Source organism: Oncorhynchus mykiss, chromosome 1 (genome assembly GCF_057628025.1).
Source record: "Oncorhynchus mykiss isolate SJ-2025 chromosome 1, ASM5762802v1, whole genome shotgun sequence".
NCBI classification, from domain to species: domain Eukaryota; kingdom Metazoa; phylum Chordata; class Actinopteri; order Salmoniformes; family Salmonidae; genus Oncorhynchus; species Oncorhynchus mykiss.
In genome coordinates this window covers 32,178,603-32,206,527 of record NC_143022.1, presented here as the reverse complement: position 1 = coordinate 32,206,527, position 27,925 = coordinate 32,178,603, and the positions used below count along the sequence as shown (strand labels likewise).

The following is a 27,925-nucleotide window of genomic DNA, read 5'->3' as shown; positions in this document are numbered from 1 at the left end:
CCCTGAGGATAAGACCTTATGAATTCTAATTCAGAATTAACTGAGACCTACACAGGTAGCAATGTAAAGCTGAATGCAATTATACACATATATATTCATAATACTAGAGTTAATTATATCTCTCAATTATGTAACACTGGTAATATTAGATAATTTTTCGCAATGTGCTCTCTTGGGCTAACCAATTCAGTACGCCTAGAAAAATAACTAACTAAAGGTGATGAAGCTTTCAGATCAACCTTTTCAAAGCTCTGCTATGTTCTTCTCTGTGTGGTCTGCTGTTGTTGTGCATGTGCAGCACTAAGGATGTCTCACCACATAGACATCTCTACAGGAAACCACAACAGCATTGTCCATGCTACTAGGGTCCCGTGTGGCTCAGTTGGTAGAACATAGCACTTGCAAAGCCAGGGTTGCGGGTTTGATTCCCATGGGTGAACAATACAAATGAAAATGTATACACTCACTACAATATAGTAGCGCTTGCCTAGTTAAATAAAGGTTAAATACTGTAAGTCACTCTGGAGAGCATCTGCTAAATGACAAAAATGTAGACTGCCTATATATATACTGTATATATACAGTGGGGCAAAAAATTATTTAGTCAGCCACCAATTGTGCAAGTTCTCCCACTTAAAAAGATGAGAGAGGCCTGTAATTTTCATCATAGGTACACTTCAACTATGACAAAATGAGAAAGAAATCCAGAAAATCACATTGTAGGATTTTTAATTAATTTATTTGCAAATTATGGTGGAAAATAAGTATTTGGTCGATAACAAAAGTTTATCTCAGTACTTTGTTATATACCCTTTGTTGGCGATGACAGAGATCAAACCTTTTCTGTAAGTCTTCACAAGGTTTTCACACACTGTTGCTGGTATTTTGGCCCATTCCTCCATGCATATCTCCTCTAGAGCAGTGATGTTTTGGGGCTGTTGCTGGGCAACACAGACTTTCAACTCCCTCCAAAGATTTTCTATGGGGTTGAGATCTGGAAACTGGCTAGGCCACTCCAGAACCTTGAAATGCTTCTTATGAAGCCACTCCTTCGTTACCCGGGCGGTGTGTTTGGGATCATTGTCATGCTGAAAGACCCAGCCACGTTTCATCTTCAATGCCCTTGCTGATGGAAGGAGGTTTTCACTCAAAATCTCATGATACATGGCCCCATTCATTCTTTCCTTTACACGGATCAGTCGTCCTGGTCCCTTTGCAGAAAAACAGCCCCAAAGCATGATGTTTCCACCCCCATGCTTCACAGTAGGTATGGTGTCTTTGGATGCAACTCAGCATTCTTTGTCCAACAAACACGACGAGTTGAGTTTTTTCCAAAAAGTTATATTTTGGTTTCATCTGACCATATGACATTCTCCCAATCTTCTTCTGGATCATCCAAATGCTCTCTAGCAAACTTCAGACGGGCCTGGACATGTACTGGCTTAAGCAGGGGGACACGTCTGGCACTGCAGGATTTGAGTCCCTGGCAGCGTAGTGTGTTACTGATGGTAGGCTTTGTTACTTTGGTCCCAGCTCTCTGCAGGTCATTCACTAGGTCCCCCCATGTGGTTCTGGGATTTTTGCTCACCGTTCTTGTGGTCATTTTGACCCCACGGGGTGAGATCTTGCGTGGAGCCCCAGATCAAAGGAGATTATCAGTGGTTTTGTATGTCTTCCATTTCCTAATAATTGCTCCCACAGTTGATTTCTTCAAACCAAGCTGCTTACCTATTGCAGATTCAGTCTTCCCAGCCTGGTGCAGGTTTACAATTTTGTTTCTGGTGTCCTTCGACGGCTCTTTGGTCTTGGCCATAGTGGAGTTTGGAGTGTGACTGTTTGAGGTTGTGGACAGGTGTGTTTTATACTGATAACAAGTTCAAACAGGTGCCATAAATACAGGTAACGAGTGGAGGACAGAGGAGCCTCTTAAAGAAGAAGTTACAGGTCTGTGAGAGCCAGAAATCTTGCTTGTTTGTAGGTGACCAAATACTTATTTTCCAACATAATTTGCAAATGAATTCATTAAAAATCCTACAATGTGATTTTCTGGATGTTTTTCTCTCATTTTGTCTGTCATAGTTGAAGTGTACCTATGATGAAAATTACAGGCCTCTCTCATCTTTTTAAGTGGGAGAACTTGCACAATTGGTGGCTGACTAAATACTTTTTTGAGAACAAGTATTTGATAAACGGACGATTTTGCAGGTTTTCCTACTTACGAAGCATGTAGAGGTCTGTAATCTAAATCAAAAATCCAGAAAATCACATTGTGTGAATTTTAAGTAATTCATTTGCATTTTATTGCATGACATAAGTATTTGATCACCTACCAACCAGTAAGAATTCCGGCTCTCACAGACCTGTTAGTTTTTCTTTAAGAAGCCCTCCTGTTCTCCACTCATTACCTGTATTAACTGCACCGGTTTGAACCGGTTACCTGTATAAAAGACAACTGTCCACACACTCAATCAAACAGACTCCAACCTCTCCACAATGGCCAAGATCAGAGAGCTGTGTAAGGACATCAGGGTTCAACTGTAGACCTGCACAAGGCTGGGATGGTCTACAGGACAATAGGCAAGCAGCTTGGTGAGAAGGCAACAACTGTTGGCACAATTATTAGAAAATGGAAGAAGTTCAAGATGACGGTCAATCACCCTCGGTCTGGGGCTCCATGCAAGATTTCAGCTCGAGGGACATCAATGATCATGAGGAAGGTGAGGGATCAGCCCAGAACTACACGGCAGGACCTGGTCAATGACCTGAAGAGAGCTGGGACCACAGTCCTAAGAAAACCATTAGTAACACACTACACCGTCATGGATTAAAATCCTGCAGCGCACGCAAGGTCCCCCTGCTCAAGCCAGCGCATGTCCAGGCCCGTCTGAAGTTTGCCAATGACCATCTGGATGATCCAGAAGAGGAATGGGAGAAGGTCAATGTGTCTGATGAGACAAAAATATAGCTTTTTGGTCTAAACTCCACTCGCCGTGTTTGGACGAAGAAGAAGAATGAGTACAACCCCAAGAACACCATCCCAACCGTGAAGCATGGAGGTGGAAACATCATTCTTTGGGGATGCTTTTCTGCAAAGGGGACAGGACGACTGCACCGTATTGAGGGGAGGATGGATGGGGCCATGTATCCCGAGATCTTGGCCAATAGCCTCATTCCCTCAGTAAGAGCATTGAAGATGGGTCGTGGCTGGGTCTTCCAGCATAACAACGACCGGAAACACACAGCCAGGGCAACTAAGGAGTGGCTCCGTAAGAAGCATCTCAAGGTCCTTGAGTGGCCTAGCCAGTCTCCAGACCTGAACCCAATATCAAATCTTCGGAGGGAGCTGAAAGTTCGTATTGGCCAGCGACAGCCCCGTAACCTGAAGGATCTGCTGCAGTGTGTGCAAACCTGGTCAAGAACTACAGGAAATGTATGATCTCTGTAATTGCAAACAAAGGTTTCTGTACCAAATATTAAGTTCTGCTTTTCTGATGTATCAAATACTTATGTCATCCAATAAAATGCAAATTAATTACTTAAAATTCATACAATGTGATTTTCTGGATTTTGTTTTAGATTCTGTCCCTCACAGTTGAAGTGTACCTATGATAAAGATTACAGACCTCTACATTCTTTGTAAGTAGGAAAACCTGCAAAATCGGCAGTGTATCAAATACTTGTTTTCCCCACTGTGTGTATATGTGTGTTGTGTGTTGTTTTGTGTGAGCCTATGAGCACACCCAGTAGTGGTCAGTGCATGCTGTGTTGTACAGTATAGTACAGGTCACTACAGTACAGAGAATCAGGTTGGTCTGGATGGGCTGTATTTATGGTTTAGGCTGAGAGGGTATTGGGTTTCGTGTGTGGTTCAGGCTGGATCACAGGGAGATTACTGAGAGTTAGGAATCGCCCGCTCAGAGTCCACACACACACAGAGGCCTGTACTGTGCCCCTGGCCTCATTTTGACCAGCACAGAGGGGATTCCTGTGTCTACCGGCCCCCAGGGACCAGCTCTCAAAGGGTTGCAGAGTAGTAGACTGCCATGGAGGATCAGGAGCAGCAGAAACACTGTCGTTTGGCTTTTTACCGAATTACAGACAGTTTTTTTTCTGAATGAAAAGGAAGTTGTTAATTATTTATAATTTTTCAGACCACACTTTTTCTGAAATCGGCTCACCTTCATTGGTCTTCTGAGAGTGTTAGGAAACAACACTTGGCAGTAAGCTATGGTGTTAAAGATTCACAGATTATTTAGTATCATTGTAAATATGAATATTACGTTGTTGTTATGAACCTTCCTCCACACGATGGCCTCTTACAAAAGGCAATGCGATCCCTCGTTAAGGCCGGGAGCATTGCAGCACCGTTACGTGAATGTTTGCGGCTCTCACCATTTGTTCAAGCACTCAGCTGAGTGAACCTGGGCTGCGGCATCTCACCAATAACAATAGCGCTTATCGCTCAGCTCCCTGCGGTACAATTAAAATTCCGTCAGAGTATTCAATCTGCCTCCTAGCCATGCCTGCTGTTCCCGCGGCCCTCCTGGGCCACGTCTATTCCTCTGCCACCATGTATAATTCACGAGCCACCACACAGCTCCACACAGCTCCACACACACCGCATTGAGGACTCACCTGGAGACTCACAGGCCCAATAAAGCAGAACTGCACAGGGGGAGAAGCGTGCAGGAGTTTGGCAAATATACTGTAGGGAGGGAAGAGTCTGCAAGATAGCCCTTGTGGTCAACAAGGGCTCTATCTGATAATCATGGAGCCATTCTGATAATTTTAGATATCCAGGCTTATATAAAAATATATATAGAGATAAATATATGATTGTTTTTTTTCTCCTTCTTTCTCCTCTCTTCTCTTGAAAGACAATTGTGGTGTCCTCTAAAACTAATTTGGATGTAAATCTTCTATTTGTAGATAATTCCATAGTGATGCATAGGAGTAACCTGTGGAGCCCTCTGAGTGGTTGCTTTTAGTTAAAACCAATTAGAAATGACCAGAAATAACAGTGCCTGGAGACAGAGAAGTCATTTTTCTCCTACGCCTCCCTAGAGAGTTGGCCTCTCCATGGATTAAGTGTTTTAGTATATTAGGGGGCAGCTGATTAGAACCATTATGCTTTTTTAATCATTACATTTTTGCATTTATAGTTTTTTACTAGTATAATAAGGCTAAGTGTGTCACTACAGAAGGGACACTTATTGGAGTGACTGTGTATGAAGCCGAGCTAGCTCCTCAATTAATCTTACCGTATATTGTGTATGTGAGTACTTATTGTATTGGGAACCTTTCTTGTAACATTTACCTCTCTCCTCACTCTTAGTACAGCCAGCTAAAGTGCACTGTATCATTTATTTCATATGGCACTCAATATAGAGTATTGTACTATTTTCTTTGTATGGCATGATGCTTTGGATGTAAATTACTCTGAAAGTGAATTGTATTTACAGTTCCAATCTGTATCAGAGAAAAGATGGCCCTAATAATGGACACTGATGGGCTCTGACTACTTGGGTTCAATAGCCCATGATTTCAGGAGAACCCCACTATTCGCTACCAGGCACAAGTGTGTGAGGCCTCCTGTAGCTGGTGCTGCTGTGCTGCTCTGGTCTGGTCTGTGCTGGCCGTGTCCTTGTGCGCATTGGGCGTAGAACGTTGGAGTGCCAAGCAGAGCGAAGCGGGAAGCGGACTGGAGGAAGTGGGCCTCCTTGTCTCCCCAGACTGAGCAGTGAATGAGGATAAGTGAGGAGCGCCAGTCAATGAATCAAGCAGCAGGAAGGCAGGGAGCAGCCAGGGGGAGAGTGTGACGTCCCCGCGGGAGGGGCTTCGCATTAGGAACTTCCTCGTCTGTGTGTTTCTGGCACAGGTTAAATGGATCGCTCCCATTAGCGCGCTGAGAGGACAGCTCCATTATATGAAGGAGACTGTAACTTTGAATGTCACGGTGCAACAACCCCTGAATGCAACGGTGTCTCCCAGGGAGGGAGGGTGACAATAACCATCCATGATAATCATTCCCTGTCAGGCTTTAAGGAACTTGGAATTATGACGTATGGCCTGCCGCACGCCTCAGACTTCATTACAGCGCTGTCACTTTGAGCTGCAGTCTTTGCCGAAGAATCACCACTCGGCTGCTTGGCCTGGCCCCAGCCCGCTCCCCGGCCCGCTACCCTTATGTCTCAGTGGCATGTTTACAGGATGTGTGCCCCCTGCAGATAGATGTAGTGGAGGTTAACCTCCAGCTGTCTGCACACCTACTCCTTTCTGATCTGACAAGGTGGCAATTCTCATGAGAAGAGACTGGAGAGAACGTGTGCTGTGAATGTTTACCACTGTGAGGTAGAATCAGAATGATCAAAGGTTTCAAGGTGACAGCCATCCCCTCCTTCCATTGTGACAAATTGTAATCTCTACTAGAAATATTCATTAGCTCAGTAGTCAAATGAGGGAAGTTTAATGTATCACACTATCAAAATGTTTGGCTAAAGGGACAAATGAATGGCCATAGACTTGTATACACTCTACTATGGTCTAGTAACGGCAAGCTTGTTTATGTTAGATCGCCTGTCTGTCAAGGAGAGAATCACCGACAAAGTGACCTCTGAACCTGCCCTCCAGTGGAGTAGACATACCTTATTGACACAGAGGTTGTTTCTGCCCAAAACACCAGCCAAGCCCACCCTCCCCCTCCCCTTCCCACAGCCTGACTCACATATTGGCTCCCCGGCCCCTACCCTGTGCCACCTCCAATCAGAGGTCTCTGAATAACACATAGAGGAGGAAGTGGGCTAACTGTGCACGTCTTCCTCTCCTCCCCTCCCCTGCCATGGAGCCTTTCGGCTCTGTTGACAGTAATGATTTCCTCCTTTATGTCTAAGTACATTTTTGGTGTAACGATTAGTTTTCTTATCTCTAAGTGACATTGACAGAATGGCTGTTCGTGACGTGGGGAGGACGGGGGACAAATAGCTGATAGGACTGGGCCAACAGGATTCAGATACACAGGGCTAATACACAGTGCAGTGCAGGGGGATACAGGGAGACATAATAAGAAAATTAGGAACAGAAAGAGCACAAAATATGGACCTTCTTAGTGTGGTCTTGTTTAGTTCATCAGAGTGTGTCTCTTTTCAATCCTTGTGGCTTTGTGGTAAACTGTTGGGTACACACAGATGTCATGTTGCTCTCACCGTTCGCTATTATCAACACTGCTCTGGAGCATCACTATTATATTCCCTTATCATTGGGTACACCATGTCAATTCTTTAGATTCTTTCTCATCCATTGCCTTTTCTGCAGGAAACAACATGTTGAGATATACAGTACCAGTCAAACGTTTGGACACACCTACTCATTCAAGGGTTTTTCTTTATTTTACTATTTTCTATATTGTTTGATAATAGTGAAGACATCAACACTATGAATTATTCAGATGGAATCATGTAGTAACCAAAAAAGTGTTAAACAAATCAAAATATATTTCATATTTTAGATTCTTCAAAGTAGCCACCCTTTGTCTTGATTGCAGCTTTGCACACTCTTGGCATTCTCTCAACCAGCTTCACGAGGAATGCTTTTCCAACAGTCTTGAAGGAGTTCTCACATATGCTGAGCACTTGTCGGCTGCTTTTCCTTCACTCTGCGGTCCAACTCATTCCAAACAATCTCAGTTGGGTTGAGGTCTGGTGATTGTGGGGCCAGGTCTTCTGATGGAGCACTCCATCACTCTCCTTCTTGGTCAAATAGCCCTAACACAGCCTGGAGGTGTGGTAGCCATGCTGGTTAGTGTCCTTGAATTCTAAATAAGTCACAGACATTGTCACCAGGAAAGCACCCCACACCATCTCACGTGCTCCTCCATGCTTCACGGTGGGAACCACACTTGCTGCGATCATCCATTCATCTACTCTGCGTCTCACAAAGACACGGCGGTTGGAACCAAAAATCGCAAATTTGGGCTCATCGGACCAAAGGACATATTTCCACCTGTCTAATGTCCATTGCTTGTGTTTCTTTTTGCCCAAGCTAGTCTCTTATTCTTATTGGTGTCCTTTAGTAGTGGTTTCTTTACAGAAATTCGACCATGAAGGCCTGATTCACGCGGTCTCCTCAGAACATATGTGTGTTACTTGAACTCTGTGAAGCATTTATTTGGGCTGAAATCTGAGTTGCAGGTAACTCTAATTATTTTTTCCTCTGCAGCAGAGATAACTCTGGGTCTTCCTTTTCTGTGGCGATCGTCATGAGTTTCATCAAAGCGCTTGATGGTTGAAGAAACTTGAAATGTTCCAGGTTGACTGACCTTCATGTCTTAAAGTAACGATGGACTGTAGTTCCTCTTTGCTTATTTGAGCTGTTCTTGCCATAATATGGACTTGGTCTTTTACCAAATAGGGCTATATTCTGTATACCACCCCTACCTTGTTACAACTTAACTGATTGTCTCAAACGCATTAAGAAGGAAAGAAATAAAATATAAGAATGTATAAAATACATTCTGGTTTGTTTAACACTTTTTGTTGTTGTTGTTGAAAATAGTAAAACTAAAGAAAAACCATGGAATGAGTAGGTGTGTCCAAACTTTTGACTGGTACTGTATTTCCTAGTTCTGTGGAACAGCAAGCTGATTTAATAGTGTGACATATTGGGCAGAATTGGAATTAGCCCTGCTTTTTCTACCAATTGTTTTGTGCGTCTTCAGTAAAATATCTGGAGTACAACTCATGCCTTAGAATCCTATATCTAAACAATAACCAGAGCCTGATTGTGCCAATGTCAGAATGTCTGTTTTATGTGTCTATAATACAGTTTCTAAGATCTGAAGAGAAGCCAGTAAATAGCTGCCATTTTGATATGCAGTCCTGATACTCTATTTCCACAACATGAAACCAGAGAGGTTCCTTACATGGCGTTAGAGTTCTAAGTCCTCTAACCTTTCAACAAACAAGGTTTTTTCTGCCCAACACATCCATTAACACAGAGCGTTGACTCCACCACTCCCACATGGCCTATGAGGCTAACACTGACTGCCACACTGAATACCCTGTTATTTGACTGAGATATTACAGGAGGATTACCGTTTTTTAACCTTGCGTAATGTCACAGTTGGACAGACAGTGTTTGGCCGTGAGCCTGATCACAGAGCCCTGGCCCCTAGGTGGCTGTTTTGTAGTTGAGTTAAAATTATGTTGAATAATAAACTAGATTTATCAATCTGACTCCATGTGAATAAAAGCAATAGGTCTGAAGTGTCTCTTGTGGGTCTCGCAAGCTATAGTATTGCCTCACCATTCCTATTATTATGTGTAGTGTAAATAACTGTACAATTTAGGATTTACAAATATAATATTATGAACATGTAGTCAAACAAATAGTTACTTTATAAATAAGGAATGCATTTACTCGAATCAATTAATATATTTTTTAGTCACGAATGAATTAACACTTCCCAAATAGGAGTGTTCATGGAATACTTTTTCAAAATAAGATGGAGTCAATTTCTGTCACCAATAAGTGGTTACACGTTTCTTCAGTTCAGAATCATCTCTTAGAGAGAAAGTGTTTTTACGCTGGAGTTTGCAGACAAGACATTGATGAACCAAAGGATACTCAGACATTTTATACATGAAAAAACAGAAACTCACCCCCCAACCTAAATTTACATTAATTTGCAGTTTTCTTGCGAAAACAAAAGAAAGGACATCACACCCAGATACTAATTACCACATTCCTAAATGTCTATGAAACAACAGGACACAGACATTATCCCATCTGATAAGAAGTGATGTGGGGGAAAAATGGATATAGTTACATATCGGGATATTATTTTTGACAATATATCGCAATATTATTTTCGCGCAAGTTGGCTGTACCAGCACCAAAACTCAAGTAATTGTTCCATCATAGATTGTTCTTCATCTTCCTTTTAAATAGGGAGACAATTTGTTCTCAGCACTTTTATTTCCATGACTGATCAAAACTCGTTTTCTCACAGCTCTCCCTTGTCCCTCTGCAGCAGAGCAATATGTTTGGAAAATCGAATCGCAATAAAATCACAATACATATACAATAGAATCATGAGATTTGCAATACATATCTTATCAGCACCTAAGTATGGTTATAATATTGTATCGTGATAAGCGGACAGCCCAACAGACAGATTTGTCCTGCTCACTCTAAAAAGGATATTCCATTACACATACAATACAACAACACGTCAAACTGCGCAGCTCGTTAAGAGCTATTGAAATCATCCAAACATGACAATAGAAACTAATTCAATTACATTCACAATGTCAGGTCCAGTTTTTTAATCACTTTCAGCCTTAAGGGTGAAGGGAACGAAATGCAGTCTCCTGTACTTTGCTTTTTGAAATGGTAAAACATGGTTATTTCTCTAGATAATACCATGAATCGTGACTGATCACACGCTATGATCCCACGCTAGTTAGTCCTGCACTCTTAGGGGTTAAAAAGGGTTCCAAAAGGGCTCTTCGGCTGTCCCCATAGGATAACCCTTTTTGGTTCCAGGTAGAACCGTTTTTGGTTTCAGGTAGAACTCTTTTGGGTTCCATGTAGAACCCTCTATGGAAAGGATTTTACCTGGAACCCAAAAGGGTTCTTCAAATTGTTCTCCTATGTGGACAGCCGTAGAACCGTTTTAGGTTCAAAGCGGGTGACGCTGTCTCTATCACAGTCCAACAAGGTCATCATCTCGCCCCACTACAGTTTCCCCTCTCTCTTTCTGCTCCTTGGACCTGATATCAAATGTGTTTCTGTGTACAGAAAGCTGACGGGCTTATTTGTTTCCCCCCTCGTTGGTCTTTCCCCTGAAATATGTCTGAAACATTGTTATCTCCTGCCAGTCGCTCTTTTTTCCCCCAACGAGAATTATTGAATCATGTCAGCCCGTCATCCCCTGAGTTTCAGCTGCAAGCTGTAGAAAAATGTGCCATTGCTTCCGCATGACATGTGGGATCTATTAGTGTGCTCTCACCCTGCAAAGCATGAGCATCCGGACCCACTGGGGCCCATGGTTGGCTGTGCGATGGTCCGCATCGGGCTCCCAGGGCATTAGACCAGGGAGGCTCATCAGATGAGTTGACACCCGAAGGGGGGAAAGCTGAGGACTGCCAGTCGCGCTCCTTCTCCTGCTCCGCCTCACCCTCAGAACACAGGTCTGACTCACAGTGAGGTTACAGCGCTGCCGTTTCCCGCTCTGGGGAAAATAATTACTCATGTACAGACTATAGGCCTTGTGAGGTCACACGTGGGGGCATTACCATGTTTGTGCAGATTTGTATTCCGGACTTGGTTTGTTTTTGTATGAATTTTCGCTATCTGAATGCTGTTGTCTGTGGGGTTGGAACCACCTTGCCAGGGTTGTTCTGTTCCTATGTGTTTTTCAGTCGTAGAGCCAGTCACACCACTGCGCTGAGCCTACATGGGTCCTCTGTGACCTCTGTGATCTAGCCGAGAGACAGACAGGAGCACTACAGGGCCACAGCAGCCCAGTCACATAGCAACACAGCCATGGTGCGCAAAGGGGTTAAGTTAGGCCTGGGGATATTGTATGACTGTCCTTAATTTACAGATTTAATGGATGTTTTAATAAATCTGTTTCTCTCTGTTTTTCAGGTATTTCAGTAACAAAGAAGACACATACCTGTGAGTACAAACCATTTGGAAACATGTATTCAATTTGTTTGAAATTAATACCAAAACGCATAACAATATGTACATTAGCCTACATTATTGCATGATTATAATTTAATACAACAACGTAACTCGCCTACTTTTATAAAACCACATTTTATACTTAGGATGAAAAGAATATTAAATGAATGTTGTGTTTTGTATTACTAATGTTACTATAGTAGGCCTACTGTGTGTACTGGGAGTACCGTTCTCACATCACACATTGACCTCCAACAGTAACATAACCTTATACTTTCACATTTTCTCAACTCAACTTTTTTTCATTATTGCTATTCTTCATTATTCCCTATCTGTGTGTAGAACTGGAGAGAATATTTTAATAACGCCAGAGAGGAAATTGAAATTATATGCAGTCATATGACTGTTTGAAATCATGCACTGATATCCCAGCCAGACAGTTTGCTGAAGCTCCTCTTTGTTCTCTGCAATGCTTGCAACTGAAAAAACAAAGATGAGGGTTTGTCAAGGGTTCTTTGAGAAGAGTGATTGTTTTATGTGGAACCATAGTGACCCAAATAACCCTTTAAGCCCTGCAATAGTTATTTGCATTTCAAAAAAGGTTTCTTACCTCTTTTAGCAATAATTAAAATGTAGGGGCGCCGAGTCATTCAAATATGTTGGGGCGTGGTTTGCTCACAGCTCTTTATGTGCAACTGTGAGTGAGAGTGTCATTCCAGTTGAACTAATCTGTTGTGTTATGCTATTAAACATTATATATATCACTATGACCAGTGAAGTTGTCTCATGAAAGACTCACATATGGCCTTGTGTCAATTTAGAACGGTTTTCTAAATCAGTAGTTCTTAATTCTCTCCTCAGGGATCCCCATCTGTTCTAGAGCCATCAAACCTGATTCAACTTGTTAATAAACACCACAATAAAACCTATGGAATTTTAATATGGCTATTAAATCAGAATTTCAAAAAACTGAATCATTCTACAAAGAACATTTGAGATTGTGAAAGGTTCTTTATAGAACTAAATCGTCATATAGTTTCTATAAAGAACCTTAAAAATATAGCCCCAAAAAGGGTTGTAGACACTTTTTTGGTGCTACACTACATGACCAAAAGTATGTGGACCCCTTCTCGCCGAACCTCTCATTCCAAATGAGTGGTGGTGTACTCGATTTTATACACCTGTCAGCAATGGGTGTGGCTGATATAGCCGAATCCACTAATTTGAATAGATGTCCACAAACTTTTGTATATATAACCTTTTTAATGGTTCTTTATAAAACTTTAGGATAATATTCTTTATAGCACCTTATAGGTTACATTTAGAACCTTCTGAACATGGTTCTTTATAGAACCGTCAAAAAAGTTTCCATTTAGCACCAAAAATAGTTTTTGTTGCTATGGTTGCAAGCCAAATAACCCTTATTTTGCACTCTATAGAGCAATTTGTTTTTAGTGTGTAACCTTTAGAGGCTGGGTTACCTATAAGCACTGTGTATTTCTGAAAAAGAGATGCTGTCAGAGAAATACAGAGAGATGGTTTGTGACACGGCATGGTGTTATGAATGCTATGTAAACTCAAACAGTAAGCCATCTCAGAGATTCTCTGTCTCTTTAAACTGAAGCCACACAATATTTACATTGAAAAATGTGCGTGTGTGTGTGATGCATGGGCTTCTGTGTACACATGCGTCTCTGTCTATGTGTGTATGAATGGGAGAGAAGCCCTGAAGCCTGTTCTTTCACTCTGATCATCATGATGAAACTTATGGAGAGGGAAGACCAGAGGGCTTTTCTATAAGAGCGGTCTGACTATCTCAGACTGGGAGAGCAGGGTTAGATCACTCCCTTTAAAACACTCCTAAAAAGCTGTTTTGAACATCAGAGCACAGCAGAGGAAATGGTCCTCGGTCTGCACTAGTCAGCCCTATAGCCTTCCCTTGACTGAAGCAGCCACGTAAACTGTCTCTGAAAATAATGTTAAGGTCAAGTAGGTGACTGTGTTAAGGTATTTGCCCGTCTAGAGGGATGGATGAAGTGAGTTGTTTGAAGTGTGCTTGTTTGATTTTCGGCCTCCCCTCCTCTGTAAGGTAAGACAAAGTCCTTTGACCCTTTATCCGATACCCAACTGCTGTCTTAATTAGACCAGAGCTAAGCACCTCTACACCGGAAGGGGTCTCAAATCAAAGAGCATAATGTAGGATTCTGGGTTCAAAGTCCTGGGCAGAGGCTGGACTGCATACTTTCTTTTCAATGAGAAATATTCAAATGTGATCTGTGTCAAGAAATCATCGTAAAGTGCTTTTACAAGTCAATGATTGATGTGCCGGGCAAACAGGAAGAGGTGATAGTCCCGAGTCAAAGATATGTATGCACAGGGAAAGGTTCAAAGGCCAGTTAATGGTCAGAGACTGAGGGAAGATCTGGTGGATTGGGAGGGGAGCTCTAGTACGTCAAGCTAGACTAAAGTTATAAGGTGGATATAGCTCCACCCAAAATGGTGGTTGAAGACTGGCTACATACAGCACTATTTATGTCTCTCGAACTACACACTGACTGCCATCACTTTATTCAGTCTGTCAGTCATTCAGTCTGTCAGTCAGAACCGGCTCTCCCATAGTGGCTCCTGCAGTGGCATGCTGGCCAGTGCTGAGTGTCTGGGGTCTGAGCTGAGCAGACTCCGGAAGAAACCTCCCTCCCCATCCAGCCCAGAGATTCCAGAGACCAAGCCAATCCCTCTGTCTTATCTCTCCCCTCTCCCTGCCTGAGTGATCAGACCCCTGGAAGTTCCCTACTACGAAGCCACACCAGCCAGTCCCCTCATCAATATAAATTACAGGGGCATCTGTTCCCTGGCAGATGCTATCTCCTCTCTCCTATATGTCTGGGTGCTCCGCCCTATGAAGGTGAAATATTCTGGATGATAATAGACACTTCATTTATTGTGCTGCAGACCATCATGGCTTCTTCAGACTGTGATAGAGAATGAGAGTATATAACCGTTGTGTACATTTCACACTACATTTCTGCGTGTGCCATTTCTGACAAATCTGCACACACACAAAAATATTCAGATTTATAAACTTTGCGCGTGTTCTGCTAAAAATCAGACCTGCCGTAGAATTGTGTGTGCATGAACGAGCATTTAAACGGTGTCTGTAAAATACCTCTAATCACCTTTTATTGTGACAGTAACGCCCTTTATTTGTTGTATCATTTGGAACTATTGGCATGTAAACTATGATTTGTTATATTTAGTTTATCAATAGGTTATTGGGTTTATATGTACTGCCATGGTAGACTATAGGATCTGAGATGAAATAGGCAATGTCACACTCCTATCGCACAGCAATACTGTAGCCTTCCCATACTGTCAAATATTTGACATAAGCTACCGGTCTATTAACTGCGTTGGCATAATGTTTTCATCTGTAAGCAGTAATTTATGCTTGTATCTGGAAAAGACTGTGTCAGTTTCTGAAAGAGAAAACAATGGCAAATTGTCGTGGACCTGTCAGCAGAACATTTGAATTCAACAATGTTTTGCATCGACTTTTCCCCCAACCTAAATGTGAGGGATTGCCCGCAAATTCTTTAACATTACAGTAGGTCTACTTACAGTAGTTAGTTTTATTCTACTTTACGTTAAAAAAGTGTTTTTTTATAGTGCTACTGATATTCATTACTGCTTTGTTGGTAGAGAACAAACAAGCCATTCCACTGTACATGTGGCAGTAAAAACCTAACTTCAATGTAATTATCTGTTGTTAAATCTGACTGTATACCGGTATTATAAACCACACTGCCTATGAAATTGCAAAATTTGAAATACATATAGACTATCAATTTACTAGGCCCAATTAAATGAGAGATGGCTCCTTCTGGAATAGGAACCCTTCACATGCAGAGGTGAAAAGTATGTTCTGCAATGGTTATGAAATTAAAATAAATAGGAAAAAGATTCCTGTGTCAACTTATTTTTTATAATAAAAATAAAACATAGATTTTCACACATCTCAACAGCAAATGGTTGTGTTCTTGTTAATGTGTTCCTATTTCGTTTTTTATGAACAATCTTTTCTTCATATCCCCCATTTGCACAAAATACTTATTTGCCAGCTTGCAATACAACATTTCAACCACTAGCAGATGTACGCCTGGTCAAAACTTAGAAGGGAGGTGAGCACATTCTCACATCAATAATTGTTTTTCTTTATGAACTTTTGCATGCACATTTTTGGGGGTATATTTTGTGCCTCTCACTCCATCCACCATTAGTGGTGGTCCAACTCCAGCAGGCCATGTAACGCTTACCACTAAGCTATAATTCTCAGTAAGGAATCAAGTATGGTTTTCCTTGACATTTTCCCTGACAGCTTTATAGGCTGTGTTTACATAATGCTAAGAGCAAGGCAAAGTGGGCTGCAGAACGGCCCTAAATGGCTGTTTGGCAGCTGTATTTAAACAACTAAATGTTGAGGTACTCAAAGCAGACGTTGAAGTGGAATTTTAATAGATAGTGGTCAACAGTCATGCCATCAAGGCACATAGCATTGTGTTAAATATCTTATTTTGCATGTTTTTACAGTATTGTGATATTAATGAAATATTTGACATTACAAGGAGCACCACCAACTACAATAATTTATCACGCCCTCCAGAATGCCTACCTGTGATATGATTAGTTTGTGTTAAAATATGTTGAGGGAGATGGTGTAGACTTGTGGATCAGATGGACTAGCCGATTATACAGACAGATTAGCGTTCTCACCTACAATCTCCCATCAGCAGACTGAAGCTGCTCGCTCTCTAACAGCTCTGATAGGACCGACTTACCAGCCAGATAGCTTGTCTTACCATGCTGCTCTTCCTCCCAGAGAGAAGATCTTCTGATTACCCATGGTTAATCCTCTCACTTCAGCTCTCCTGTAATGACAAACGCAGAAACATGCACAGAAAATGTACACCTAAAGGGTTCTGTTCGTGGATTATATGAAATGTTGAAACATTGTTACAGTGCATCTGTCGTATACTCTATTCATATGGATGACTCCATTGATTTCGTAAGATTCATTGTGCGTGGATATTTGTCCAACTTTCTTTGGAGAACTATGTTGTCACAGTAAATACAGTAGGCCTGGAGAACACTGTTGGCAATAATATTTTGTTCCTATCATATTTTAGCAGGTTAGAGATCCATACATACTGTATGTCTTGCATGGGTATAGAATTTCCAGAGGGATGCAGTATCACCAATATCACGGAGCAGGAGAGGAGAGGAGAGGAGAGGAGAGGAGAGGAGAGGAGAGAGGAGAGAGGAGAGAGGAGAGAGGAGAGAGGAGAGGGGAGAGGGGAGAGGAGTGGAGCGTACTACAGACTATACAGCCCAGACTCATAAATACAATGAGTGCGCTCCAGAGTGTTTATCTCCATTGTGACAAGAGGCAGCCTCCACTAATTGAGAAACATGGCCTCGTCCCTGCGTCTTCATTTATTTACCTGCTCTGTGTATTGAGTTGCTCTCCTCAGAGATACGCAGACAGACACGGTGATCCTCTGTTCAACTCAAGCACATGATTTAGACATCACAGCACACACAGTAGACCTGAAAACTGTCTGGAAAATAGCGAATTGTGAGGTTGGACCCAGGTCCAGAGACGAGAAACCAGTGATTAAGGATAAACATAATACTTTACTGATAGACAGTAGCCGCAGGATCACAGTACACTGGCCCGAACTGACACTCGAACAGCGACAGCCCAGTGTGTTATGAGAATATTCCACCCAGACGAGGAAATTGCTCCAGTTGCTGGACTGAGTGTAGACGAAACACCAGAGTACCTCCTCCAGCTCCTGGTTGGCCCGCTCAGTTTGCCCATTCGACTGTGAGTGGAGAGACTCAACGAGGAGAGACTCAACGACGCCCCCAACAGGGAGCAGAAGGCCTACAGATACCGTGTGACAAACTGGGGCCCAAGATTTGAGACAATGTCCTGTGGAAGTCCGTGGAGTCAAAATACATGGGTTATCATGAGATCAGCGGTCTCCTTCGCTGAGGATAACTTGGGTAACGCGTTGAAATGGGCTGCCTTGGAGAGATGATCGACGACCACCAGGATAGTGGTAAGCCCTTGGGATGGAGGTTACCCTGTGATAAAAGTCTACAGACAGGTGGTACCAGGGCCGGTTGGGGATGGACAGAGGTTGGAGCAACCCATCCGGTCGCTGTCGTGATGACTTGCTTTGCGCACAGGTGGAGCATGCCGCATCAAAGGATCATCCTCAATCATGTTGGGCCACGAGAATTTCCGCCTCAGGAACTTCAGTGTCCGATTAACCCCTGGATGCCCAGTTATTTTAGATTAGTGCCCCCATTGTAGTACTCGAGAATGGGCCGATCTCGGAACATAACGTCTATTAGTGGGACCTCTGCCTGGGTCAGGTTCTCGGGTCTGTGCTTGTCGTACCGTGGTCTCAATATTCCATACCACGGGAGCCACAATGGTTGTCGATCCTGATTGCGAGCGATATCAGGGACTCGAGGTCCTCTCCCAGTTCCCGAGAGTCCAGTTCATCCTTGATGGAGTTAGACAAACCCTGATGGAAAGCGGTGACCAGGGCTTCCGTTTTCCACCCTCTCTCGGCGGCGACGGTGCGGAACTCAGCCATTGGTGTTGAACAGCTGGCTGGCCGCTTCTTGTCCGCCGACTGGGTGGTCGAAGACTCGGCGCAATTCAGCAATTCTCTTGCTAATATGGAGTTGCAGGATTGTGGCTGCGGTTCCCACACAGGTTAGTAGAGGTAATTGAGGTAATATTCTTAGTGTACTCAGATAGAGTTCAGTGTGTCAAATTGGAGGGCCTGTTGTCTGGCAGTCTCTATGGGGGTGCCACAGGGTTAAATTCTCAGGCTGATTTTTATTTTTACTAGGCAAGTCAGTTAAGAACAAATTCTTATTTTCAATGACAGCCTAGGAACTGCCTTGTTCAGGGACAGAACGACAGATTTGAACCTTGTCAGCTCGGGGATTCGATCTTGCAACCTTTCAGTTACTAGTCTAACCACTAGGCTATGCTGCCGCCCCATCAATGATGTCGGTCTTGCTGTTGGTGATTCTCTGATCCACCTCTACGCAGACGACAACATTCTGTATACTTCTTGCACTTCTTTGGACACTGTGTTTTAACTAACCTCCGGACGAGCTTCAATGCCATAAAACTTTCCTTCCGTGACCAACTGCTCTTAAATGCAAGTAAAACTAAATGCATGCTCTTCAACCGATCGCTGCCCATACCTGCCCGCCTGTCCAGCATCACTACTCTGGATGGTTCTGACTTAGAATATGTGGACAACTACAAATACCTAGGTGTCTGGTTAGACTGTAAACTATTCTTCCAGACTCACATTAAGCATCTCCAATCCCAAATTAAATTCTAGAATCAGCTTCCTATTTTGCAACAAAGCAGCCACTCATGCTGCCAAACATACCCTCGTAAAACTGACTATCCTACCGATCCTCGACTTCGGCGATTTACAAAATAGCCTCCAACACTCTACTCAGCAAATTGGATGCAGTCTATCACAGTGCCATCTGTTTTGTCACCAAAGCCCCCAAAACTACCCACCAATGCGACCTCTACGCACTCGTTGGCTGGCCCTCGCTTCATACTCGTCGCCAAACCCACTGGCTCCAGGTCATCTATAAGTCTTTGCTAGGTAAAGCCCCACCTCATCTCAGCTCACTGGTCACCATAGCAGCACCCACCCGTAGCATGTGCTCCAGCAGGTATATTTCACTGGTCAACCCCCAAAGCCAATTCCTCTTTTGGCCACCTTTCCTTCCAGTTCTCTGCAGCCAATGACTGGAACGAACTGCAAAAAAATCACTGAAGCTGGAGACTCATATGTCCCTCACTAACTTTAAGCACCAGCTGTCAGAGCAGCTCACATATCACTGCACCTGTACATAGCCCATCTGTAAATAGCCCATCCAACTACCTCTTCCCTATACTGTTTTATTTATTTTGCTCCTTTGCACCCCAGTATCTCTACTTGCACATTAGTCTTCTGCACATCTATCACTCCAGTGTTTAATTGTAATTATTTCACCACTATGGCCTATTTATTGCCTTACCTCCCTTATCCTACCTCATTTGCACACACTGTATATGGACTTTTTCTATTGTATAGAAACTGTATGTTTGTTTTTTCCATTTGTAACTCTGTGTTGTTGTTTGTGACGCACTGCTTTGCTTTATCTTGGCCAGGTCGCAGTTGTAAATTAGAACTTGTTCTCAACTAGCCTACCTGGTTAAATAAAGGTGATTTTTTTTACATATAGGTAGGAGTAAAGTGTCTATGCAGAGATAATAAACAGAGAGTATCAGCAGTGCAAATAGTCCAGGTAGCCATTTGATTAGCTGTTCAGGAGTCTTATGGCTTGGGGGTAGAAGCTGTTAAAAGCCTTTTGCACCTAGACTTGTTGCTCCAGTGCCGCTTGCCGTGTGGTAGCAGAGAGAACAGTCTATGACTACGGTGGCTGGAGTCTTTGGCAATTTTTAGGGCCTTCCTCTGACACCGCCTGCTATAGAGGTCTTGGATGGCAAAAAGCTTTGCTCCAGTTTTATTTTAAACATTTTTAAATTTCACCTTTATTTAACCAGGTAGGCTAGTTGAGAACAAGTTCTCATTTACAACTGCGATCTGGCCAAGATAAAGCATTGTGAACAGACAGCAACACAGAGTTACACATGGAGTAAACAATAAACAAGTCAATAACACAGTAGAAAAATAGAATGACGGCCTAGGGACAGTGGGTTAACTGCCTGTTCAGGGGCAGAACGACAGATTTGTACCTTGTCAGCTCAGGGGTTTGAACTTGCAACCTTCCGGTTACTAGTCCAACGCTCTAACCACTGGACTACCCTGCCGCCCTGGGAGACTTTACAGTGTCCCAGAACCTTTTGGAGTTAGAACTACAGGATGCAAATTTCTGCTTGAAAAAGCTGGCCTTTGTTTTCCTGACTGACTGCGTGTATTGGTTCCTGACTTCCCTGAACAGTTGCATATCGCAGGGACTATTCGATGCTATTGCAGTCTGCCACAGAATGTTTTTGTGCTGGTCGAGGGCAGTCATGTCTGGAGTGAACCAAGGGCTATATCTGTTCTTAGTTCTGCATTTTTTGAACGGAGCATTCTTATCTAACATGGTGAGGAAGTTGCTTTTAAAGAATGACCAGGCATCCTCAACTGATGGGATGAGGTCAATATCCTTCCAGGATACCCGGGCCAGGTCGATTAGAAAGGCCTGCTCGCAGAAGTGTTTTAGGGAGCGTTTGACAGTGATTAGGATTGGTTGTTTGACTACGGACCCGTAGCAGATACAGACAATGAGGCAGTGATCGCTGAGATCCTGATTGAAGACAGCGGAGGTGTATTTGGAGGGCCAGTTTGTCAGGATAACGTCTATGAGGGTGCCCTTGTTTACAGATTTAGGGTTGTACCTGGTGGGTTCCTTGATGATTTGTGTGAGATTGAGGGCATCTAGCTTAGATTGTAGGACTGCCGGGGTGTTAAGCATATCCCAGTTTAGGTCACTTAACAGAACAAACTCTGAAGCTAGATGGGGGGCGATCAATTCACAAATGGTGTCCAGGGCACAGCTGGGAGCTGAGGGGGGTCGGTAGCAGGCGGCAACAGTGAGAGACTTATTTCTGAAGAGATTCAATTTTTAAAATAGAAGTTCGAACTGTTTGGGTATGGACCTGGAAAGTATGACATTACTTTGCAGGCTATCTCTGCAGTAGACTGCAACTCCTCCCCCTTTGGTAGTTCTATCTTGACGGAAAATGTTATAGTTGGGTATGGAAATCTCAGAATTTTTGGTAGCCTTCCTAAGCCAGGATTCAGACAGCAAGGACATCAAGGTTTGCAGAGTGTGTTAAAGCAGTGTGTAAAACAGACTTAGGGAGGAGGCTTCTGATGTTGACATGCATGAAACCAAGGCTTTTCTGATCACAGAAGTTAACAAATGAGGGTGCCTGGGGACATGCAGGGCCTGGGTTTACCTCCACATCACCCGCGGAACAGAGGAGGAGTAGGATGAGGGTGCGGCTAAAGGCTATCAAAACTGGTCGCCTAGAGTGTTGGGGGCAAAGAATACAAGGAGCAGATTTCTGGGCGTGGTAGAATATATTCAGGGCATAATGCGCAGACAGGAGTATGGTGGGGTGCGGGTACAGCAGAGGTAAGCCCAGGCACTGGGTGATGATAAGAGAGGTTGTGTCTCTGGACATGCTGGTTGTAATGGGTGAGGTCACCGCATGTGTGGGAGGTGGGGCAAAGGAGGTATCAGAGGTATGAAGAGTGGAACTAGGGGGTCCATTGTAAACTAAAACAATGATAACTAACCTGAACAACAGTATACAAGGTATATTGACATTTGAGAGAGACATACAGCGAGGCATAAAGAAATCGCAGGTGTTGATTGGGAGAGCTAGCTAAAACAACAGGTGAGACAACAACAACAGCAGGTAAAATGGTGAAGACTAGGCCGAGAGGGTCGGATTAACTACACACAGAGCCTGAGTTCGCGGCTGGGGCCGACAGATAACAAATAAATAAACAGAATGGAGTACCGTGATTAATGAACAGTCCAGCAGGCATCAGCTATGTAGCCAAGTAATCATAGTGTCCAGGGGGCAGCAGTAGATGAGACAGGGGAGCCGCCACTACGCTAGCGACACGGCTTTAAAGTTAGTAGCCCTGGGCTAGTAGGAGCGTCTGCTCCGACGGAGGCCGGATGAAGGCACAGCGGATGGAGTATTCGTCGGCAGACCAGTCGTGGTGGTGCGGCGGGGCGCCGTGTCGACAGAGAATCCAAGCCAGATGGCGAAAGAGGTATTGTGGAATTTAGTTTGCTAGCTGGGAGATGTGCCTGGCACACGGCTAATTGGTGCTAGCTTCGTGGCAGTGGCGTTAGCCACTATATCCAATCGGTAGTAGCGGTGATCCGGTGCCAAGGTCCAGAGTTTACAGCAAGGATCCGGTGGAGTTTTGGGCTCTAGCCGTGTATGAGTGGGGTTCGGGTGAACAGCTGAGTAGGCCGGGAGGTGGGCCTCAGGGATAGCTTCGGTACTGGGTGCCACGGTTAGTGAAAGCTAGCTGTGAGCTAGCTAGCTGCAAGCTGTGAGCTAGCTAGCTAGCTGCAAGCTAGCTGTGAAGATCAGAAGTAGTGGTCCAGGGATTATGGCAGGAATCCGGCGTTGTTGTGGAGAGACTGTCCGATATTGGTAGACTAGCGAGTATTATCCAGGCTAAAAACAGGGCTGGTATCTGTGCAGAAGGTAAAATCCCCTAGCAGTGGCTAACAATGACTAAATAGCTAATTAGCTGGTTAGCTTCTGGAGATTCTTGAATGTGTTCTAAAATTGAAAATAATAGCGATTCTGTATCACATTGGGTGAGGCAGGTTACCGGAAGGTATAATCGAATAAAAAATTCAGACAAGAGATTGAAAATAAATTGAAATATATATACAAAAAATATGAAAAATACAAAAGTACACGAGAGGACAAAACAAACACGTCTTCACTGCTACGCCATCTTGGAGTGATGTATTAGGTAGTGCATACAGCCCAGTACACACTACAGACATTTTTTTTATTCATATTATTTAGGGTTAAGTGCCTTGCAACTATGTGAAACATCTGTTGATGTTTCATATAGTTGGCTCTGGGATTCAAACCAATGACCTTTTGGTTGCTGGCACAACACTCTTAACCGCTAGGCTACCTCCCTATGTGAAACATCTACTTAACTTGTTATTATGACACACCAGATCCCATTATTCCTCTGTTGAGAGGGGTTATTTATTGCTACTCTGAGCTTAAATATTTGTGATTATCGAACATGAGATTGATAGTCCTTAATCCTGCTGTACAGTGCCAATTTGGTTGAATAAAATGTCCCAGAGGCTATCTAATTTTGCTTGGCAACAGGCATACTGCTGTGGAATATCCTGGGGCAGAGTGTAGCTCAATATTCCCTGCTCAGTGTTTGTTTGAAGGTGTTTCATCACATCGTTGCCTTGATTCAGCTCTGCAGGGATTTGTTAGTTGCACTCATGTGGGAAGTGCATCCAGTACCTACGTACATTATTTAGCTGGGGCAGAGTCTCAGTGCTACACAGTGAGATACTACTAGTCACTAGTGACAGACACAACACTCGTACACTGCTGCATCACATATACAGTAGCAGTACTCAGAGGAAAATACAAACAGAAAACTATTACATTAATTCATAGTATTTATAGTGTACTATAAATGCAGATACGTTTACAACTGTAATCTTTTTTTGTTCATTCAGATAATACACACACATTAACTGCATCCTTATTATGTTATAAAATACATTTGAGAATTACATATTTTGTTATGATTGATTTAAATTGGCTGTACTTCCGGGGCGTCGAATGCCCCAACCAAGAGAAGCCTGTTCTGCTGCTGAACACTCTCAATATGGAGCTCAAGCTTGCATTTTGTTTCTCCCTGAACAACACTGAACACTCACCATCTTTTATTTTTCTTTATAATAGATCATCATTCATCTTAGTCTATTTGTTTCCTCCGTGAAAAGAATAAGACATTTTTTTGGACACTTTGGTTTAATCCATAATAGACAGCCATTTTTTTGTGAAATAGGTCAGTATAATCACCACAGTGAGGGATGGACAGCCACTGGTAAAAGGAAATCAATAGAGCTATCTATTTGTCGTAAACCAGGCCAGCATGATTTTTCTCAATTTTTCCTCTCCACTGTACGTTTTTTTCTCTCCCACACAATATGAGTTTTCAGTAAAAGCATTATGTCTGCTATTTTATAAAATTACAAATGTCCTTTGTAAAATGCACTTTCTTTGCATACGTTTGTCAGAATGGAGTGGGTTCTTTATCACCTCCTGGGGCTACAGTGTGTGTGAAAGGAAGAGTGACGTGGGGAGCTGGGAGGGGGGGGAGGGTTGCCGCAGCGTTTTGTGGTGCTAGAGGGCTGTCTTTGTAGGGCTGGGAGGCTGTCTTTGTGGGCCCTTAATCTGGTTCTTCTCTAGTGCTGTGTCTTTGTGAGTGCCTGAGCCAGAGCGAAGAGAGGAGAAGAGAAGAGAGGCCTCACCCTGTCTCTTTATGTCTCACCCCAACCTGAAAGGCCCTGTCTTGAAGTGTTGTCAGACCAGAAAACAAGAGTAAGTGACATGTGACAAGGACACAATGCTCGGACGGGCCGGCTAAAATTACTGGCCCCATCTGCTGTGAGCGATTTCTCTTCTGCAGGCTGCCTGCCACCCCAGGTGAGGGGCTGAGGGGTTGCTTAGATGGCATGGTTAGGTAGTGTAGGCAGGTTGGCATGACTCGCAAAGCAGGGTAAAGCAGACCGTCACACACGCACCATGCCACAGAGTGAGTAGGGCCGGCCTTGCAGCGCAGGTTATCTGTCACTCGTCAGGTTTCCTGTGCCTCATCACTTTCCCAGGGTGCGTGTACATCGTCCAGCCAATGCAGGACAAGAGTGTCAGCATGTAATAAAAGCTTTGATTCATGGAGGGTGACAGAAGAGGAAGTCATAGAGCTCCTCCGGATATGATCCTGAGTGATGCTGACGGGGAAGCTTTAAGATGGGTGCCATAATTAAATGTCCTTGTGCCATCATTAACTTCCTCTGGAGAAGAGAAGAGGTAGGCCATACCCAGGCAGGCTCTCTCATCCTCCTCTCCTACACACAGACCACACTCAGGCTAACATTTTTTTACATTTTCTTGCCTCCATTCTCTATGAAATTTGTGGAACACCCAGAAAGAATTATAGTAATTGTAGTGCTCAGTTGACAACATCCACGGTGGAGATCTTATTTCTATGATCAAAAGTATTTTATTATGAGATTTGCAATTATAATAACTATGGAAATGCAGATGAAATTATATCATGTTTGAATAATGTGGCCCATAATTAACATATATTATTTAATTCCTGAATTATTCAGATGTAATATTGTTGAATAAACTATGCAGACTAAGCTGTTCATTGTCATAGTTGTGTTTAATTGTGATTGTTTCTTTAGCAGAATAAGACAAAAAAATCTAACTGCACAGAAGTAATGTGAATTTGAGGAGGCAAAGTTAATTGTATTTATTTTAGGGATAGAACTGCTGGTTGGTAGAATTTTTTTAATCAAATAGACAGGGGTGTCAAACATACTGCCCAGATACTGCGAAGGGGTTTGAGTTTTTTGGGGGGGTGGAAATGACATAAACCAAATCATAACTGTAGAAATTATAATAAACATACATGTATTCCATTTCTTGACTGTGTCCAGCTCGCAAATAATCACCTACATGAAAGCTAGACAGTCAGAGAGCATACACAAATTCCAAAAACGGATAGAGGACCATTTTTTACACATTTTGACAGCTAGGAAATATAACCAATTTTCAGTGCGGCCCTCCGGACCTCATTGAAGACCGAATGCACCACTCTGACAAAAATGTGTTTGACACCCCTGGACTAGAGCATATGCAATAGCAAGCTGAAAAATAGAGCACACTTTATTCAGTGAAGACACAGAGATACATAAAGGCACCACTACTATTGACAAGAAAAAAATACAGTGAAGCTGTTGGTGATCTATTCATTGTAGTTGATCACATGTGAACATTGTATTAGATTACTTTCATTAGAGATCTGGGGCCGGATCCACAAAAGTTCTTCGTAACTGCCATTTTTTCTTTAACAATTGAAGAAAGTTAAGCAAAGTTGCTATTCCTCAATAAAGTTATTGGAAATGTGTTCTTAAGGTTTTTCCTAAGAAAAAAGTTTAGAAGAAATGGGATTCTTGAAAATAATGCTTTAAAATTTTTCCTGGGAAATGTACTTAGTTTTAGGACAGTTAAACCCTTGTCTTGAGACAAATGGATACTTTTGGAACCATTAACGTTTTCTTGCGGCACAGACACAGTTGGCTACCGGGTATTTAAATACAGCAAGAATACAAATTAAACACGCATTATCAAGCTAGCTAGTAATTAACAATATATTACAATATTCTAGAAGTGTTAAATAGCTAGCGCTATCTCGTCAATTTGCAAAGAAGAACTTGGCTAAGTTAGCTAACGTTAACATCGTTAGCTATTTTGGCTATAATGTCTTTACTAGCTAACGTAGCTAACTAACTTACCGGTCACGCAGTCCCTCTACCACCATCTCTATGATGGACGACATCCATTTTTGATTTTGATATAGCTAGTCTGATGGCTATAATGTGTAAATTATAACGTAATAACCAAATCCAATCATCCTTGTCACATAGGCTATTTATTGGTTTCAAGCACGCCACTAATGTCAGTGCCACATAAGAAGATATTTACGAAGATCCTAAGAAAACTACGAATTTCTAAGAACATTTTGAGGAATTAAATTACGAACTATCTCATGAACTTCCTATTTTTTTCCTTAAGAAACTTCTTACGTTTTTTCGTAAGTAATGTTTTGTGAATCCGGCCCCTGGTGCTGTTCTGTTATTAATGTTTCTGGACAGAAGAATGTGGTTAACCCATTGTGATGTTAGCTGTGATCATTAAGATTCCATAGATAACAAGCATGCAAATTTCAACGCCTTAGCATTATAGGATCCCAGACATCAAAGGAAGGTTCTCATTCTACTGTGTCTGCGGCAGAGAGGTGAAAAAATGAAAACTGTGTGAGAGAGAGGGAGTCAGTAAAAATGGCTAGCTGAGAAATGCTTGCTGTATAACCTACCTGGTCATATGTCATGTTATGATGCTTGATAATGGGTCGATGACTCCTCCTGCATAGTTAGCTTCCTGCTAAATTGGTGTCCTCTCTCTGATTAAGTGGTAGTCTCCTTAACGATGCCGTGGCTGACTGCAGGTTGGCTCACTTTAAAGATCAACTTCATTTCTCACCCCCGGTCATTAAAGTGCGAGCCTGAGTAATTCAAATCAACTTACAGGTGATTTTTCTCTCTGAGACTAAAGACAATGTTTCCTTCTTTGTTTTAGGATCCAACTTTCCCTTTGTTTTCTTCTCCTTTGTTTTTGCAATTTATGTAACAGGATAAAATATTGAATTACATTCAAAGAAAAGGAAACAGAAATATAAAACAAATCAATTGCGGTAAAATATTGTCACATTTTGCAGTTATTTTCCTTGGATTCCAAGTGTGAAGTGTA

At 42.7% G+C, this 27,925-nt stretch overlaps 1 protein-coding gene across 1 annotated transcript in view; it reads left to right on the top strand.

Annotated features, from left to right (window-relative positions):
* LOC110520931 (nuclear receptor ROR-alpha A) overlaps positions 1-27,925 on the top strand; it is a 268,572-nt gene that overhangs the window by 169,502 nt on the left and 71,145 nt on the right. Inside the window, exon 3 of the mRNA XM_021598357.3 lies at positions 11,650-11,679. Within this exon, the coding sequence (XP_021454032.2) occupies positions 11,650-11,679 (30 nt within the window). The remainder of the gene's footprint in view (positions 1-11,649; positions 11,680-27,925) is intronic.